This window comes from Musa acuminata, chromosome BXJ3-1 (genome assembly GCF_036884655.1).
Source record: "Musa acuminata AAA Group cultivar baxijiao chromosome BXJ3-1, Cavendish_Baxijiao_AAA, whole genome shotgun sequence".
In the NCBI taxonomy this organism is placed as follows: Eukaryota; Viridiplantae; Streptophyta; class Magnoliopsida; order Zingiberales; family Musaceae; genus Musa; species Musa acuminata.
The window spans coordinates 10,483,874-10,501,913 of NC_088349.1; the positions used below are offsets into that span (position 1 = coordinate 10,483,874).

Below are 18,040 nucleotides of genomic sequence, written 5' to 3' on the forward strand. Positions count from 1 at the left end.
CATAACTAACTATAAAAAAAAATATATAATTATCCATCTTTGATACTCAAGGTCATTTTATTAGAACCCAAAAAAACATCTTATGAGACATTATAAAAACCAGTTCTCATGTCACAAATAGACCCCATGAAAAACCTTATCACACCATAGTCTATTCAGTTAACCAAACCTCTAAAGAAACAACCTGTGTTAGAGGTTTGGTTAAGTTGGATGACAAGGAGTGCCGCCGTTTACCGAATCCGACCAATCATTTAACTGAAGTCAACGGGGACCTGACTTGGAACCAGCGGCGTGCACTCCAGGTGGTCCATTGAACATGCGCCAGCCTCAACTGGCCAAGAGACGATAGGGAGATGCTAACAAGCATTGAAATCTGACAAAATCTCAAACCTCACATCTCATTGGTCCTTTTCTTCCCAATCTATGCTCTTACAGATAGCTTTCGCTGGGACATGATAAATTTGCCTTCTTTGAGACCTAGAGAGAGGGAGAAAGACAGAGAAGGGATGGTTGAGGTTGCAGCAGCTGGTGGATCTTCCAGCCTCAGCAGACTTCCCCTTGTCCGTGGAGGAGGTAAAGCTGCTGCCCAGACCCGTGCCTCAGCTTCGATGCCCACAGTGGACCATATGATATATGCTACTGCTTCAAAACAGCTGCAGGTAGTAGAAGAGACGCTGCCATTTGGAGATGGCCGAAGAGGAAGGAAGAGATGGCCAGCACCAAGAAGCACAGATTGCATCACTGGTCTCATCCTCCACCCCTTCCAACTGCAGCCAGGAGCTCAGCCAATGACGCCAACATCAGTGGCTTCGATTCCCGGCCCGGCGTCGTCACCTTCTCCTCCAACATCTCCACCGACATTCCCCTCCACGAAACTCCCGGGGCAGGCATCTCCTTCTCAGTCTGTGTATCAAGAACATCGAGCGAACAGATCCTGTTTCATCACTCGGCTTCAACTTTCAGATGAATTGGCAGTGATTTTTCTCACCAGAAGCACTTACAATGCAGGTCTCCTTTGATGAATACCTCTGCGATCGACCTCGAGTCTTCCGAGCCATGTTTCCAGACAAACGAAGAAGCAAGAGACTGAATGATGTGAGCCCTTTTCGTCTCTGTTTCCGTCCTTCTGCACCAACTGTAACAACTGGCTCATTGCAGGAAGAGTGGAGGATACAGATGCTGCCGATCCACTTCCTCTTTGCATCGGCGAACCCGGTTGTCGTCATGCGGCTGAGACACAAATCCAGTGGGGAAGATTACCCGCCCGGTGTCCCTGGACATGCCACCAGTGTCCTGGTGCTTCAAGCTGTAATTAGTTGGATCATTCATCTGCGGTCTCAACTAAGTACCATTTGTTCTCGGAATCATCTCAAGCGTCCGACGTGTGCTTGCAGACCAGGTGGGAGCTCCAAGGCCTGCAGGACATCCAGATGCCACCACATTTTGCTCTCAGTGTCCAGGGAGTGCTGTATCCAGATCGGAGCAGCAGCAGCAGGAGGCTCATGGGTCATCTGGAGATGGGCATCAGCATGATCCTTCCTCCGGTCCTTCAACTAGTCCCAGAAGGTGTCCTCAGAAGTATTGCTGATACAGTAAGATCGATGACTGCAAAGCCAATAATTCAATGCTCCTTAGGATTTTGATGGATTGACAAGGGCTAAAAGGTTTGACAATGTTAGCTTGGATGCTGCAGCTTCTGAGGAGCCTGTTAAAGAAGATGAAGCACGAAGTGGATGTCGGCCTGATCTCGGACTATGCCAAGTTCCGTAGAGAGAAACTGAAGAAACATGGAGCTGCAGCTCAAACTCCAGCAACTTCTTCTGAGCTGAGAGGGATCTCCTGAGCTTGAAGTCAACGAAGTCTGTACCTGTCCACAAAACAGAAGAAGAAATCTCGTGATCTAATTTGTTTTCTGACGAAAAATTCTTGTTCAACGCATTCTTCAATGTATCTCAAGATACCAAAACAACGCAGCAAAATGTATGACATGGAAAAATTAGTGTACAAAAGAAGCTGCAACAATGGATCAACAATTTTAATGGTGATCAAGACAATGATATATATATATATTCTGGTGCTCTTGTAATGCTTGAGTAGAATGGTTGGTGGTCACATTGTCAATGCAATTGAATCAAAAACATTGCACGAGGTGCAGGCAAATCTCACAGTCGCGTTGATGATAAGATCTGAACCTGGAATGCATCCAACCTTACCACTGATGGTCTTTGCTTTGGTCAGAAATTAATACAAACATAAAGAGGGCATGACACAAACAAGTAGAAGCCGAGACGATAGGAAAAGCACGGTTCATTTGATACGCTGCCGTGCCGGCACAGCGTGGCACTCGCGTGCAATCGTACCTCAATCTGCCTCCTTGAGAGCCTTCTCATCTCCGTTCCGTGCGAGTCTCAAGAAATCGAATCATATAGGGTATGGGCGTCCGAGTGCCTCCTGACAGGAGTTCTGACAGATCTTTGCCGCCTTCTTTCTACCGGTGCTCGTCGTTCTTCTTGCTGTAGCATTACCTTCGGCAGCAGGGAAACAAGACGGAGCCGAGTAGCGGAAGGGTCAATTGACGAGTCTTCCGAGTTGACGGCAGAAAAGCCGTCGAAGGGCAAGGACGCCGCCAAGGTGATGGCGCAACCGCAGGCGCTTGGGAGAAGACGCCTGCTATAAGACCTATGGACGGTCAAGATTCTCTCCCATAATATCCATCATCACATCTCAATCGTTCATTGATGGTATAAGAACTTATGTCAAATCACTACTCTCTCTCTCGAATAACGGCGGCAAATTCATACGGCAAGGCGGGGGAAGGGAGACAGCGAGACCAGAGCGACGAGAGATCGGCATGGCACCCGAGCCCGAGGATGACACCAGCGAGAAGAACCCTCGCCCCCTCGACGAGGACGACATCGCCCTCCTCAAGACCTACGTGAGTTGCCCTTCCTCCGCTGCGTCGCCCTCCTCTTCCTTCCCTCTCTTTGATCTGTCATCTAAGCTTCTCTTCCCCCTTCTTTCATCTCTTCGAGTCCAAGATCGAGTCGTTCGTCGGTTCTTTATCAAGAACCAGGGTCTCTTCCTCTTCACTCTGTCCTTTTTGATCATTCGTATAATCTTCGGTTCCTCCTTCGCCGCTTCTTTCCTCCTTTCGGGACCAAGATCGATTCTTTTGTCTGTTTTTCTTCAAGAAGTTCTTGAACTTTTTGCTGTCAGGTGTGATTAAGGGCTTCCTTTTGGTCCCTCTCTCTTTGATCTGTCATATAATCTTCAGTTTCGCCTTCTCTCGTCTTTTCTTTTCTCTCTTCGAGTCCAAGATTGAATCAATCGAATCTTTTCCTGGAAGGTCTAGATTTTTGCTGTGTGATTTAGAGTTTTGTTCTTAATGTGTGTCTCGGTCGTAGTCGTATGATTCATATCTAGCAAAGATCCATCTGGTGCCTTCATTGATGTATGGATCAAACTGGTTTTTGCCCCTTTTTTTTGTGGCAGAGTTTCTTTTCATCTTTGGGATGCAAAAGATAGTTTCAGAAATCTGTATTCCATACGTTCTGAATATTTATCTGTCGCTTTTCGTGGTTTCTTGTGCATCAGCTGGATCAGGCTTTTTGCTTGCATCAGTTTGAATACTTTCTTTGCATTAGGTTATCGTTTTCTTGTTCACGTTTGGCTTGTGGGATACCTTGTTTTGTGTAGTTACCGATCTTTAGTGACTCATGTTCTGGTTATTGATCTGTCTGGGTTTGATAACAGGGTCTGGGGCCTTACTCTGCCAGCATTAAGAAGACCGAGAAAGAAATTAAGGAATTAGCAAAGAGGGTTAATGATTTATGTGGTATGTGTTTGAACAGAAATTCTTGTTCTTTAATTATTGCATTTCAGACTTTTTCTCCTCCTTCCAGGATCAGTGAGGAATTTGTTGGTTGACAATTCCTTGAAACTACTGTATGGTTATTGCTAGTAAACCCTTGGAATAGCATGTACTGGAAAGCTATGAAGTTACTTTTCTACAATAACAATCTAGTAAGAAATGATTGAATGAGATAAAGTTTGATGGTTAAAGTGAAGCTACATAATCACACTACAAAATAAGGTAAGTCGATTTATGTAAGCATGCTGGAAACTGATTTCTTGGCCTAGAGATATCAAGAACCTCGTTACTTCAATTTAACCATCCATGAATCACACTATAGAATGAAGACACATATGCTACTGTAGATGGGTGGATTATGTCTTTATGTTTCATCGAGTGAGTGAATAAATATTTTGAGTTTAACAATCTTAGCAATCTAACAAAAATAAGGCAACGTCTGCTGTGGTGGTTCATCTTGTAAACTGTTGGGCAATGAAATGGGTCCATGTGTGGATTATGGGCATTACTAAGATGAGAATATGATACTAGTGTATTGAAAACTTGTGATTCATAGATAAAATTGAAGTTAAGAGGCAATACAGTAATTATTACCATAAGGGGAATCTGTTATAAAGAATCAAATAACACGGTTTTGCGCTTCTAGGAGGTTCATGATTGCTTGGTGAATTGTGACATTAGGTGCATAACATGAGAGTTCAATAAGCATAAGGCAAGATTTAAGCTAAGATAAAAACTGAGTTTCAGAATCTTTGCTGCAAAATGGAGAGATTTTTTATGTAGAAACGAATATTGCAGAAGGATTAGACTGCTGACAGATGTAACAGGAAAATTGCTTTCTTGTGGTTACCATTAGGAATATAAGTTCCTTATACTTAGTAGAACCACTATATAATAGTCTTCTTCAAATATTTACTTTAGTTAGGATTTTCTTTCAACAATGGTCTTTGATTAATTTTCTTCTGATATCATACGAGTTTCATCTTAGTAAAGATTAAATGTGCTATTTGATTTTCAGAGATTTTTTGGTTTATTTAACTCTTAACTGAATCCTGCATACTTTTGGTTGTGTGTAACTTTCAGAGTAATTTGTTTAGTGGTTCAACCCAACCCAGTCTGGTTCAGAAACAACTGTAGTAATCCAATGCAACTGATTTCATGGCTGGATCGCAAAATCACTGGCTATTGATTGAAACTTGGTTGGAATCAGTTGATTCTAAGTTGACTTTTGCAAATCTATTATTATAATGAGGTGGTGGTCATAGCAGTCTGCCAGCAGCAGCCACATTCTGGTTGTTGTAGGAGAACAAAAAAAAAAAAAAGGGATATGCTGTGGTGCATTAGGTGGATGGGTTCAATGGATATTAGATTCTGTGAATGATACTTCTGTGACCGTATATTTCCTTTGCTATTGATACTTATTTTATCCAGAAGAATAAAATGATTGAGATGAATTTTAATTAAGAAAATCCCTTTGCTTATTCATAAAGGTTAATGTAGTGCTACGTTTTATATGCTACTGGTGTCCTGCTTAAATGTTTTTGGTTTGGATTGAATAATAGTAAGTTCAAAGTTGCACTGAAGAAAGCTTATATGTGATAGGGTTTGCTCTTTTATAATTCTAGCCTTTATTAATCAGCAATTCTTGATGGAGTTTATTATTAATTCTTTTTCTTTTTAACCAATAGGAATTAAGGAATCTGATACTGGTTTAGCAACACCAAGTCAATGGGATTTAGTCTCTAATAAACAGATGATGCAGGAGGAGCAACCTCTTCAGGTAGTTCTATTCCTGAGGTCTTATGTTTCTTCTCTTTATTTATTTTGGTTTTGAATCAGTTACTTATTTCCCTTTAAGGTCGCAAGATGTACAAAGATCATCAATCCAAACACAGAATGACTTGTTTAATGGGATTAATATTTTTTACTAAGTATTGACATTGAATATTTAAGGAATGTCTGTCACATGCAGTTTGTGGTTGGACTAGGAGATAAAGTCTCTCCCACTGACATTGAAGAAGGGATGCGAGTAGGGTAAGAAAGATATTTTCATGTGATTTATGTGACAATATTATTGTTATTATTTGAGCTGACAGCCAAAATTCAATAAAGTTTGGTACAGGTGATTAAAAAAAGTGCTTAATGTTGAGGTAGTACCATAGCTAAAATAGCTAGTTGATGTTGGATTGGACTCATTGGAGTATGTACTTAGTTGAACCTTTAAGAGGAACTTTTTATAAGGTGTGTGGTATGATGATACTTCAGGTTTGCACCAAGGTAGGAAAGCATTTTCACTAACTATCTTTCTACTGTAAAAGAGTTTTATGGGATGTCATCTTTTTATAGTCGGGTCTACAATGCATAGTTGACTCTTGCTAGGTGGGATAAGAATGCTATGGGTGGTAAGTGGTTGTTTCAGATAGTAATTATTGATAAAGAAACAGTAACCTATATTTAAATGATGGGAAAATGAACCATTATATAGAGGGCAACAGGTAGCACATTTGTCTTGTCAGATTTGTACAAAATAATAATATCCATTGTTATCAGAATTTGTTAAATTCCAGCTGTGTTCTTTAGATGCTTGTAATTTAGTAGGTGAGGTGATTAGAGATGCCTTTTCATGGGCTTTAAGAGAGAGTTGCTGTAGGAGAATAAGCATTCCTTTGGTTGATCATGCATTTCACAAGGAGAGATATGTCATGTGCCACAGTTTAAGTAGGAAATGCATAGTTTTGATTTTACGTTTATGTCTTAACGTTTAGAAATTGTCTCTTAATTTAGAGTATATTAAATTTCAAACCCTCCTAGAAATTTTATTTAAGCAAACATTTGTTTTACATGGACGTATACAGTTCTTATCCAAAACTCTGGTTCTGCTCTTTGGAGTTGATGGTTGCAGAAATGCCCATACAAGAAAAATAGAGAGACATCTTTGATAAAAAAGTGTTTCTATTTTGCTAAGGGATTCAGATTATGTCAAAAAAACCCTTTCTTCATAATATTTACATAGTCCCTTTGGTGGAAGCTAACAAAAGAGTTTCGTCTACTGGTACATGGAAAAGTTGAATGAATTTGCTCTCCAATCTTTTACTAAAGAGATATTGGCTAAGATGATCAACAATTTGCACTTACAGTTATTGCATGTGTTTTCTTTCATCCTTTAAACCTGGTGATCTTCTCTTCATATCAAGAGTACTTTTTGCTGTCTTAAGTTCAAATTTGGTATTAGTAAAAGAAGGCAACAGAGAATCATTTCTCTATGGATGTCTTTGCAGAGTTGACAGGAACAAGTATCAGATCCAAATTCCTTTGCCACCAAAGATTGATCCGAGAGTTACAATGATGACGGTTGAAGAGAAGCCAAGCCTGATGTTACATACAATGATGTAGGTGGATGCAAGGAGCAAATTGAGAAGATGCGAGAAGTGCGTAGAACTTGTCTTTTATCTTTTCATAATTTTTAGGGTTAACTTATTTACCAGTGGTTATATAACATATGTTACTTTTACCAGGAGAAAATCTAATTACATATGTTATGCCATTTGCAATGTGTGCTTTTAAGTTCACATGGTCATCAACTTGCATATTAATCTATTGACATTCTTTGTGCATCATATCTTTTCTTCAGGTTGTAGAACTTCCTGTGCTTCATCCAGAGAAGTTTGTCAAACTAGGTATTGATCCTCCAAAAGGTGTTCTCTGTTACGGGCCCCCAGGAACTGGCAAAACATTACTAGCTAGAGCAGTAGCTAACAGAACAGATGCTTGCTTTATTCGTGTCATCGGAAGTGAGCTTGTCCAAAAGTATGTTGGAGAAGGGGCTCGGATGGTTCGCCAGCTTTTTCAGGTTGTCAAGCATCTGAGTGAAACTGTTGTGTTCTTATGATTTTTACTGCTGAGAATCTATCTCTACCATTTTTCTCACTTCAATTGTAAGTATGCATTCAAATCCAATCTCCTATAAATTAAATTATCAACGAAACGGTTGTCTGTTGTAACCCTTACCATCCGTCCATGCTATTATTCTTGAAGGAGGGAGGGGAGGTATTCACGCTGAGCAGGCAGGGATTCATTTTAATGGCGCAGTTGATGTGCACATGATACGCTTTCTTCAATTTGATGAACATCCATTCAATGTGTCCGTCCTATTGAGTCAGTGGCATTCATTCGACAGCATGTTTGGTGGTCTCAACAATTCTAGCATCTCATAAACATGTTTGCAAGAAGCCCAGTGGAAGCACATTCCATAATTCATAACCATTAGTCGGTATTTGTGTCAGATTCATCTTGAGAAAAAAATGATTCTAGCGCAGCAATTATCAAACAAGCAAACTGAATCAAAATGGTGGCAAAATTCTCCGTGGTAAAGGTTTAATCTATCAGTAACACCATTCAAGATCCATGGCTCATGTTACCAGGTAAATCGGACCAAAAGCCTGAGCTCTCAAAGGATGGTTTTGGTGGTCCAAGAATCTGTAAGGCACCTCAGTCTCTTCTGCTCTTGTAGGAGTGAAGCAACAAGCAAGAGGTCCTGAAGTAGATTGTCGAATTCTTCGATGAAGCTGAGAAAATTTACTTCCATTTCCAAATATCCGACCCGACAATGGTCTGTGATCTGCATCCAAAGGATTGGAGGAGGAGGAGGAGGAGGAGGAGGAGTCCTTCAGCGTATTATTGGTTTTGGATGTTACTTCTTCTCCTGCACTTTTTCCAAACTTAAACCAGAAGGATACAGATCTTGGCCATGTCTTCTTCTTCTTCTTTGTATCTTTCATTCTCACCTTCTCGAGCGAGTCGGATTGTGGAAGTGAGAGGATATTGCTAGCATGATTTCTTGCTTCTTCCAGGAACTGATCAAAGAAGTGAAACAATGTACTTAGCAGTGGACTACATATGAGTTGCTTGAGAACTTAACAAGTCAAATTCACAAGTATTACACCATGCTGTGGTCTGTTTGTGACAGAAGAGTAAAGAATGAACCTATTTGCATTTGAATCTACAAACTGTTCATTCTAGTTTTTCATATCAGATGAGAACTTCAAATTCACAAGTATTACACCATGCTGTGGTCTGTTTGTGACAGAAGAGTAAAGAATGAACCTATTTGCATTTGAATCTACAAACTGTTCATTCTAGTTTTTCATATCAGATGAGAACTTCAAATTCACAAGTATTACACCATGCTGTGGTCTGTTTGTGACAGAAGAGTAAAGAATGAACCTATTTGCATTTGAATCTACAAACTGTTCATTCTAGTTTTTCATATCAGATGAGAACTTCAAATTCACAAGTATTACACCATGCTGTGGTCTGTTTGTGACAGAAGAGTAAAGAATGAACCTATTTGCATTTGAATCTACAAACTGTTCATTCTAGTTTTTCATATCAGATGAGAACTTCAAATTCACAAGTATTACACCATTCTGTGGTCTGTTTGTGACAGAAGAGTAAAGAATGAACCTATTTGCATTTGAATCTACAAATTGTTCATTCTAGTTTTTCATATCAGATGAGAACTTGAAACACTGCAAGACATGACTACATGGCAAATGACGGAAAGAAACTCCAAATGAACACCACAGTAAGCCTAAAATAAGACCACAAAGAGGGGCTTCACAGAATTCAGAGCATCTGTATCAAGCTATACGTTTACAACCAAAGAAAGATTGATGAATCAATCAAAGGTACAGCAAATTAAGTACCTTTGAGAAGTCCAATTGGAGATCATAACCAAGCTCGCCGCAGTTCCCATGTTCATCTTTGGGGAAAATGGGAGACTTGTTCATCTTCCTACTGCAACCCAGAGACAGAGTACAGAGAGAGGATCAGCGTGTCCATGAAGCACAGGATAATCCGCAACCGAAGCATCATCTGTACCCGAGTGCTTTGCCGTGTTATTATGAAGAAAAGCTACAAGAAATTCCAGATCATTTTGCTTTCCACAAGAAAGCACGGGCTGCCTTGTTCTAGAGTGCTAGTTAGGGACTGTCCAAAGCGTAGAGAGCTTGTGTCTCCTAAATGAAAGCTAAAGAGAATATGAACAAAAATTGAGAAGAAGATGACAATCATCTTTTTCTTGGAAAGAGATGCGAGTCATTATCATCAGACAAGAAAAAGTAGAGGGACAGCAAATAGACAGGAAATTGGAACAAGACAAGAGGAGAACTAATACCCCATCAGCATTGCTTTAGCTCTGAAGTAAGCAGAGCAGCTATCAGCTTGGTCTTTCTTGGTGGAGCATCAGCAGTAGTTTGGTGCAGATAAAAAGATCCTGACAGGAGAAACACAGCACAAGAACACAATCGGCTCTGCTACCTTCTTGTCAGCATTAATTCTCTTTCCTGAGCCAACATCTCTGACAAAGAACAGGGCCCAAACCATAAAATCTATGGCACCTTGTAAGTGTAACTGCTGTAACTTCTCATGCCGACCAGAAGATGGTACGCTTTGTTGAGAGAGAAATCATGTGGGGTAGAAACATGTGACGGTGCCGGACGTGAAGGCAAAGACAACGGCGTAGAACATGGTGTGTCTTGTTCCAAGTCCGATTGCGTTTTCTGAGCAGTCCTCAATGTCAGGCACTAGAAAGGCTGCAGAAACCTATAAAGATTCTGGATTTTCTCATGTACTAAAGATCTTTCTTGGAGATGATCTGAGAAAGATTACGCGTCAGAGAATCTTCTCGTCGACAGTTGCTTCGTTCCCCAGAATGAATCTTCCTTTTTTTCTTGATTCCACAGCTCGACGAAGTGCAAGAACAGATGCAGCATTTTCAAGAAAAGAGACATTTTTTTTGTAGAGAAATCACTGCACAACAGGTGTGCATAAAAAAATAAAGATAAAATAAGAAATTTTGGGGCATTCCGAGAATTGAACTCGGGACCTCTCGCACCCTAAGCGAGAATCATACCACTAGACCAAATGCCCTTTGATGAACAGTTAATATCACTTTATTTTATGTTACATCTTAACTTTGGCAATTCTTTAGGTAGATGGGAAATGTGTTCGATGTCAAAGATAAGATATAATAATAATTAAAGTGATATTAACTGTTAAACAAAGGGCATTTGGTCTAGTGGTATGATTCTCGCTTAGGGTGCGAGAGGTCCCGAGTTCAATTCTCGGAATGCCCCAAAATTTCTTATTTTATCCTTTTTTTTAATGCAAAAAAATGTGGCACAAATCAAGAAAATTAAAAAGGGAAAAAGAAAACAAAAAAGGGCGATAATTTGCGAAGTTTTTTTTTTATACTGGTTGTCATAATTGATCTATGAGAGTGTCAAAAGAAAGGGCAAATATTGATGAACAAGTGTTTCTGTAGATGAACACACGTCAGTCACTGGAGCAGTTTCACTTGCTATTCTAAAGATCAAGCTTTGCAGTGTAAAAAGAAGAAGCTGGAAACAAGTTCAATGATCCATTGATACATGAGTTTGAAGTTGTATGCCTCCACAGTGAGAATGATGCTGTTTTCCTCCAAGAAACTGTGTATGACATGTAAAGCTGACTTTTATCTGATACATGCAGTTTACACAGATTTCAAACTCAACAATGCTGTTTCTTGTTCTCTGAATGCTGCATTTGACTAAACCTTTTGTTCCACTTTGTAGAGAGAGGGTTTCTGATTAGTGGTTGAACCAAATCTAGCCAGCTAAATTGTCAAATTATTTTCCAAACTAATTGATTAATTTAGGTTGCAGCCTGAAAAATCCGTGTTGCCTCGGTTGTCGATATGACTTGTTCTGATTAAGATAAACTCATGTTGTTGAGCAGAACAACAAGGAAATTGGTGATACTTGAGAGAGAGATGCTGATCTAATCTTGACTACTTGGCATCTGTTTCCAACCTGCCCAGCTGACATCTGACACTGTTATATTGAGACTTTGTATTGAGTTTTCAGTATCAACTAACAACAAGGTGGAAGGAGTATTTGACTTGCGGCCATCAATCTCTTGTCGTGTCATTTCTTGCATAAACCGATAAGAAACCGTTAATTTAGTTGATGAAAGGCATCGTTTCTAGATGTCATGAATGGTGAGAAAGAAAACTCTTTTTTATGAAGAACAAATGTATCGCAAGCTTTGTGCTACCAACTCAAATCCCAAAAGAGGTTGGTGGCTGAGCACTTCATTGCCACTATTGCTAGGATCATCAATGGAAGAAGACACCTCCAAAAGGAGTATATTCTGATCAAATTTAATTCTATATCTTAAACAAGCATTGCAAAATCCTACATCAATGTGTCACACTTTGTCTCTTCTGATTATAAATTGAAAGTTCAGAGTATGTCTAAATCATGACAAGCACATCAGAAAATCCATATTTCTTCAGATTAAGAGACAGACAACATGATTTATGAGAAGGATTCACCATGGTGCTTTGACCATATCGGTTGCGGTGATGTTGCTGTTAAGCAGCAATAACTTGCACCGGTTTTTGCCTCCATTAGCTCAATTCATCTAGGTAAAGTATTCTGATGAATAAATGCATCTTTTAGCTTCTTTACAACAAATATTTTGATGCTACAATGGAGAAAAGAATAGATGCCATATTCATTTGATTTGAACAATTTGTCCTAATAAATGCCTATTGAGGTCTGGCACTTCAAATAACTAAATTTCCAGGAAAATGGTCATCACAAGATTCAGACTTCCATGCCATGGTCATGAATGACATGAGTGCTGATAACTTCAGCCAACAAATGGACATAAAACAATCTACTTGTAAAGCAGAATCTACTTGTAATCATGGAATGCTCTTGGATTTAATCAGTACAGTGCTGCTGCAAGTTGCATTAGATATCGATGTGTGAGCTCAGTGCCAGAGATGAAACTTTTGTTGTTAGCTTCTTTTTCTATTGCTAATGGTTCCTTCTTTAACTAAGTCAACCTTACCGGTATGCCGTCACAAGTAGAACTATTATGTCTTTGTCTTCTCCATGCTCCTCAGAAGGATAATCAACAATGGCCCCATCAACTGTTAAATCTATTGTCTCAACATTGATTACTCTTCTTCTTTAGGCTAGCATTGTAGACATAAACATATTTATGTATTCAACATAGTTTCTTTCATTACAGGGAGGGAGAAATATTGATTCTGGAGCCAACTTGAATGAAGTTTTCAGGCTCAACATATTTGGTCTACTGTGATTGCCAAAGATGATTTCTTAATAGTTGCAGCTGGCAAACTTGTATCAAGCATGTAAACCAAAAGCTAGCAGAAGAAACTAAACTTACATGCTCAGCCCTGATGGATTATTATTTATTTATTATAACATATATATATATATATATATAATAGCTTTTCTCCATGGAAATTTCCATTCTTGATGTTATATCAGAAAACACAATTATGAATGGTTGTTGCATACTTTCCCTCTGTAAACCATAAATTTCAAGTTGGTGAAGAGTTCAAGTTCAATTGGCAGAAGAAGAAAAATAAAGACTAATACTGGAAGGAAATGTATCAAACAGAGAGAATTTTAATCAGAAACAGTTTCAAACTTCTCTGATTCTTTTTAATCCTGAGCTCCATTCTGGAAAGTTTAGTAATCAGAAACAGTTTCAAGCTCTGTGAGTCCTGTCAGTCCTGACCTCCATTCTGCAAAGCTTCTGGTAATGGTAGCTCAGGTTAGCTGCAACTCTGCACATGAATCATGAAGTCAACACATTGGCATCCACCATCAGCATCACCTTTGTATTGACTTGGTCCACCCACTTGTAGATGCAGCTTGAAGTTGATCTCCCTCAGCAAAGTCCAATGCCAGGCTGCAGAAGAAGTTGTGGTCAGTGCCATCTCTGATCTACTTGTGCAGGGAAAGTTAATCCAACAGTCGAGGAGTCTCATGTGGATGTTGTGCTGTTGTCTTTGTTCTCAGAAACTTCTCTTGGCCTCCTGGCCATGTCCCACACAGCTGACTGTTCTGTCTCCTTCTCTCCTCTTGTCCCTTTTCCCAATGTTTCACCACAGACTCAATGGATGCACCTGCCCTTCATCCTCCAGTGTTCTTTCCACTAATCTTGGCATGTATTTGGTGCTTATCTCTTGGAAAAATTACTTATATCCACAACTGAACCAATCACAATTGTCAAAACCAAATCAAACACTTAAGCAATTGTACTCCAAAGGTAATAATTGAGATCTTTTATGAAACAAGAAAAGAGATTAGTGGATTAATTCCATTCCCAAGTCTAACTAAATATCAATTTTCATTTCCTCAATCAAATTTTATTCATATGAGGATTCAAAATATCATGTAAATAAACCCCATTGGACATAAATAATGTCATCAAGGGAATTGACATATCATGAGACTTTGTTCATGTCAAAATCAAAATAAAATATTAGTTTAATAGGCCAGTCAAACCTGTCCCAATCCAATAGCTCATACTCTTCTTTTGGCATAAGGTGACTTGACACAACCCCTCTCTCTTCATACATCCCTTCTTTCCATCTCTACCACAAACAAACTGATTAATGTCAACATTATCTCAATTTTTCCCTCTTTTAATTTTTTTAATATTTCATTTATATTAATAAAATTATATATATACATAATTTTTATCACTATCATAATTACCACTTAAAACTATTCACAGTCCCTTTTTATTATTGATAATCTTTTTAAAAAATAATAAAATCATAATATTATTGATTTTTTTTCTTTCTCTATAATATTATTGATGCTGTCTGACCCCACTCAATATTATCCCTCAAAAAAGAGAAAAAAGAGAATGAGAAAGAAAAATGAGAAGAACATGAACATATTTATTTATAATTAATTAAAAAAAGTTATAAATAATAAAAATGACATTAACACACTTAAATAATATCTATACTTTAATTAACCAACATCCCTCCCACCAAACTCACAATTATCTCCAACCATAAAGCTTCCCCACCTACCCTCCAGCCCTTCTCCAATAAAACGCCTCGCTTTCCTTTGTTTCGTTGCTTTTCGTGGAGGAAAACCCGTAAAAGAGTAGTCTTTAGAGGGGTGGAGAGATGTGTGGAGGAGCGATCATCTCCGACTTCATACCGCCGTCGGCGTCGCGGCGGGTGAAGGCGGAGCACCTGTGGCCGGGCGGGAAGAACAGGAGGGGGAAGCAGCGGAGGGTGAAGGTCGAGGATGACTTTGAGACGGACTTTCAGGAGTTCAACGACGAGTCCGAGGAGGACGACTTCGATGACTTCGAGGAGGGCGAGATCAGCTTTAAGACCGTCCAACGGAGATCATCCTTCTCTCGAGGTAATTGAGGAAATTTGTGAAAAAAGTTGCGATTTTTACCAGAAATATCACTTTTATTCTATCTTCTTCTAATTGCATATCCTCTATTTTAACTAGATCTCATCTATAATAGGTTTATGACTTGAGATTCTTTCTTGAGTTGTGAAGAACGGAGTAATAATAAGTTAACAAAAATGAAGGTGGGTTTTGTCTTTTTCACACATGGTGTTACTTTTTTATCATCCGTCTTGCAATTTTTCGCCAATTTAAGACTAGTTCTTGCAGAGCTTTTCTTCGGCTTTTGTTCTGGAAGGACAAAAGTTAGAAAATCGAAGTAGCAAATCGAATGATAATCTTTGAGATTTCTTATGTTACGGAATTGTGTAATTTCCATTGATTTGTTAGTGGATCTTTTCTTTACGGCCTTCTGTCGTTCAAAGGTACCCAAACTCTGGCAGTGGCTCAAACGATCTTTTCAGAATTTGTTTTTGTTAACAAGTGATCAAGAAACACGAGATTTGACTTTAAATCTTTTTGTAGGTGCTAATGATCCCGAGTTGATTATTATTTCAACTTTCGAGAAATTTAATTTTCTTGAAAACAAGAAAGATGATTTTTTTCTTTCATTGAAACATAACACGTTGTGAATATGGTTATCTTTTTTGGGGAGGTTATTGAAACTTTTATGTAAGAAGTGAAAAAGCTGGGCTTTTTTCCATTCAGGTTTGAGAAAGATGGTGAAGCTTAGATCTTTGTTTCCTAGATTCTTGGTGATGTGAGCTAAAGTCTAAAAATAGGAACCTTGTCCGAGTGCTAATGTTTTGTTTCATGAGAAAAATAAGTTTCTTATCTACTCTAGGCTAGTGCAACATTGTAACTTGTTGTATTTTTCTGATATCTGATTGTTGGATATAGGTGAGGTTTTGCAATCTTGTGTAAGAGAATCAAAATTCCTAGAATTTCACTAGCAGATGATCGGATCAAAGGGAACTACCTAGACACCTTATATTATGTTAGTTTTTACACATCGGATGAGGAGAGAAACAGGAAGAAATTATTGATTATGGATGGAGATGATCTAAACAATTATGGTTACTTTTCTTCACTAATCTGATTAGCTTTTGAATGAGGAGTTTTGGTGCGGGGGAAGGCAGTGATTTAGTTGCTTCCAAGTAATATGGTTATGTTTTGTGTGTGTTGGGAGTGTAAAAACTGCTGAAAATCTTGTTCTATTTGTACTGCAGAGGGTTCTGTCACTCTAAAACCAGGAGACTATGATGGATCTGCGGCTGAGTCAACCAAAAGGAAGAGAAAGAATCAATTCCGTGGAATCCGCCAGCGCCCATGGGGCAAATGGGCAGCGGAAATCAGAGATCCTCACAAAGGAGTCCGTGTTTGGCTCGGGACATTTAACTCAGCTGAAGAGGCTGCAAGAGCTTATGATGCTGAAGCTCGTCGCATCCGTGGCAAAAAGGCAAAGGTGAATTTCCCCACTACAGCAAAGTCTGGTGGCCAAAAGCGCATTCAGAAGCCTACTTCTCGAAAACCACCTATGCCAAATCTGTCTGAACAAAATGAATTCAAGCAGTACACCTATCTGAATGACCAGGATTGTGATGTCTATTCTACTATGGGCTTCTTGGAAGAGAAGGTGCTAACTAAACCTGACTATTGGAACCGCACTGCAACAAAAGAACTTTCTGCACCTTGTGAAGTTCTCAACTTCCCTTCTGATGAGGGAAGTAACTCTTTTGGCCATCCTGACTTTGTATGGGAATATGAGACAAAAACCCCAGAGATCATGCCAGTTCATGTTCCTGCTGCTATCGAAGGCAATGTCACTGAATTGCTGGGACATGATAACCCTCAGACGAATTTGAAAGACAATTGTGGAGTGGAAGTGTCAGCAGAAGAGAGCAATGCAGTTAAACTCCCTGATGACATATCTGCTTATGACTCATACATGAAAATCCTGCAGTTTCCTTACCTTGAGGAGAGCTCCAATTTGTCAATTGACTGCCTATTTGGTGGTGAACTGGCTCAGGATGATCTGAGTGCTGTGAACCTGTGGAGCTTCGATGATCTGCCCATGGAGGGCAGTGTTTACTTGGGGAGTTCGGCCCTGGCTACTGGTTCTCTGTAAATATGGATAAAAGTAAGCATTCCATGGATGACATTCTTTCTATTTAGCCATGTCATCTTTATGTATCTCCTTATTCAGATGAGCAATTGGTTGTTTCCCTTACATTCTTTTTACTTTCTCAGGTACCAATGTTGATGAAGGATGATTATGGAGGGCCAGAATTGTTTATGGGGTGTCATGAATCTGAACATGATTCCATTTGCAGAATAATCTTTGGAAACAACATTTTATATCTGCCTTTTAAAGTGTTTTGGCTTTTAGCTTATGGACTCACATTTACTATTATGCTGACGATTGGTGTGTCTGTTGCAAGTTCTTGTTCTGTGACATGCTTTTGAACTTGGGGTAGATTTTCCCCTGCTTTATTTACTTTCATCGGTGTCTCCTTGATGATTGATCGACTTGAATCTGGTCGCGGTGGACATTGTGCCTATCATCTTCAGATCTTCTTTGCTTGATGTGGACCGAAAACCAAACCCTGTGATGCGGTTAATATATCAGTTATACTTTTTTGTTGGATTCCTCTATGATGATCTCTGTCGCTTCTGGATACACGTCCTTTAATGCAACTCGTTAACCTTTGTTTATGGATCAAATAGTATTTAATCAGATGCCTTTCAAAACCAGGGGGGGAAGCAAAAATGGTGGGTGGCAGATCCTTGATCAGTGGTTTTGTGGAATGTTTTCCAGTTGGCATTGTAAAAGATACAAGAAAGTGATGCTGCTGGATTATATTGTTGCATTTTGATACTCATTTGGCACTTTCATGTGAGAGCAAAATAGAGACAATCAAGC

The 18,040-nt window shown here is 39.2% G+C and overlaps 4 protein-coding genes, 1 long non-coding RNA gene and 2 other non-coding genes across 11 annotated transcripts; 4 read left to right on the forward strand and 3 right to left on the reverse strand.

The window, feature by feature from the left end:
* Window positions 1-366: 366 nt before the first annotated feature.
* Window positions 367-2,617, reverse strand: LOC135628591 (uncharacterized). The gene is made up of 2 exons (XR_010492902.1): window positions 2,361-2,617; window positions 367-1,867 (listed from the first exon to the last, which is right to left on the reverse strand). It is a non-coding gene; the product is annotated as an uncharacterized LOC135628591 (long non-coding RNA).
* LOC135628589 (uncharacterized) lies at window positions 376-2,063 on the forward strand. Of its 4 annotated transcripts, none has more exons than XM_065135337.1 (6): window positions 376-573; window positions 654-887; window positions 1,009-1,095; window positions 1,159-1,308; window positions 1,395-1,592; window positions 1,694-2,063. In XM_065135337.1, the coding sequence occupies exons 2-6, from the start codon at window positions 789-791 to the stop codon at window positions 1,841-1,843; spliced, it is 684 nt and encodes a 227-aa protein (XP_064991409.1). In that variant the 5' UTR covers window positions 376-573; window positions 654-788; the 3' UTR covers window positions 1,844-2,063. The 4 variants fall into 4 exon arrangements, with proteins under 4 accessions (XP_064991409.1, XP_064991406.1, XP_064991407.1 ...); XM_065135335.1 differs by having other exon boundaries at window positions 404-573; window positions 654-883; window positions 1,694-2,058; XM_065135334.1 differs by having other exon boundaries at window positions 378-573; window positions 654-883; window positions 1,009-1,308; window positions 1,694-2,060.
* A 7-nt stretch (window positions 2,618-2,624) lies between the features above and the next one.
* LOC135628590 (26S proteasome regulatory subunit 7A-like) lies at window positions 2,625-7,952 on the forward strand. Of its 2 annotated transcripts, XM_065135338.1 has the most exons (6): window positions 2,625-2,935; window positions 3,754-3,835; window positions 5,560-5,651; window positions 5,844-5,905; window positions 7,150-7,299; window positions 7,503-7,952. In XM_065135338.1, exons 1-5 carry the CDS (start codon window positions 2,852-2,854, stop codon window positions 7,262-7,264), a joined length of 435 nt encoding a protein of 144 aa, XP_064991410.1. In that variant the 5' UTR covers window positions 2,625-2,851; the 3' UTR covers window positions 7,265-7,299; window positions 7,503-7,952. The 2 variants fall into 2 exon arrangements, with proteins under 2 accessions (XP_064991410.1, XP_064991411.1); XM_065135339.1 differs by lacking the exons at window positions 5,844-5,905; window positions 7,503-7,952 and having other exon boundaries at window positions 7,150-7,278.
* Window positions 7,953-8,217: 265 nt separating this feature from the next.
* LOC135628798 (uncharacterized) lies at window positions 8,218-9,850 on the reverse strand. Its single transcript, XM_065135707.1, has 2 exons — window positions 9,577-9,850; window positions 8,218-8,724 (listed from the first exon to the last, which is right to left on the reverse strand). Exons 1-2 carry the CDS (start codon window positions 9,658-9,660, stop codon window positions 8,281-8,283), a joined length of 528 nt encoding a protein of 175 aa, XP_064991779.1. The 5' UTR covers window positions 9,661-9,850; the 3' UTR covers window positions 8,218-8,280.
* An 879-nt stretch (window positions 9,851-10,729) lies between these two features.
* TRNAP-AGG (transfer RNA proline (anticodon AGG)) lies at window positions 10,730-10,801 on the reverse strand. Its single transcript has one exon. It is a non-coding gene; the product is annotated as a tRNA-Pro (tRNA).
* Window positions 10,802-10,935: 134 nt separating this feature from the next.
* On the forward strand, window positions 10,936-11,007 carry TRNAP-AGG (transfer RNA proline (anticodon AGG)). Its single transcript has one exon. It is a non-coding gene; the product is annotated as a tRNA-Pro (tRNA).
* Window positions 11,008-14,815: 3,808 nt separating this feature from the next.
* On the forward strand, window positions 14,816-17,614 carry LOC135629548 (ethylene-responsive transcription factor 1-like). The gene is made up of 3 exons (XM_065137069.1): window positions 14,816-15,123; window positions 16,347-17,257; window positions 17,368-17,614. The coding sequence occupies exons 1-2, from the start codon at window positions 14,880-14,882 to the stop codon at window positions 17,243-17,245; spliced, it is 1,143 nt and encodes a 380-aa protein (XP_064993141.1). The 5' UTR covers window positions 14,816-14,879; the 3' UTR covers window positions 17,246-17,257; window positions 17,368-17,614.
* The last annotated feature ends 426 nt before the right edge of the window (window positions 17,615-18,040 follow it).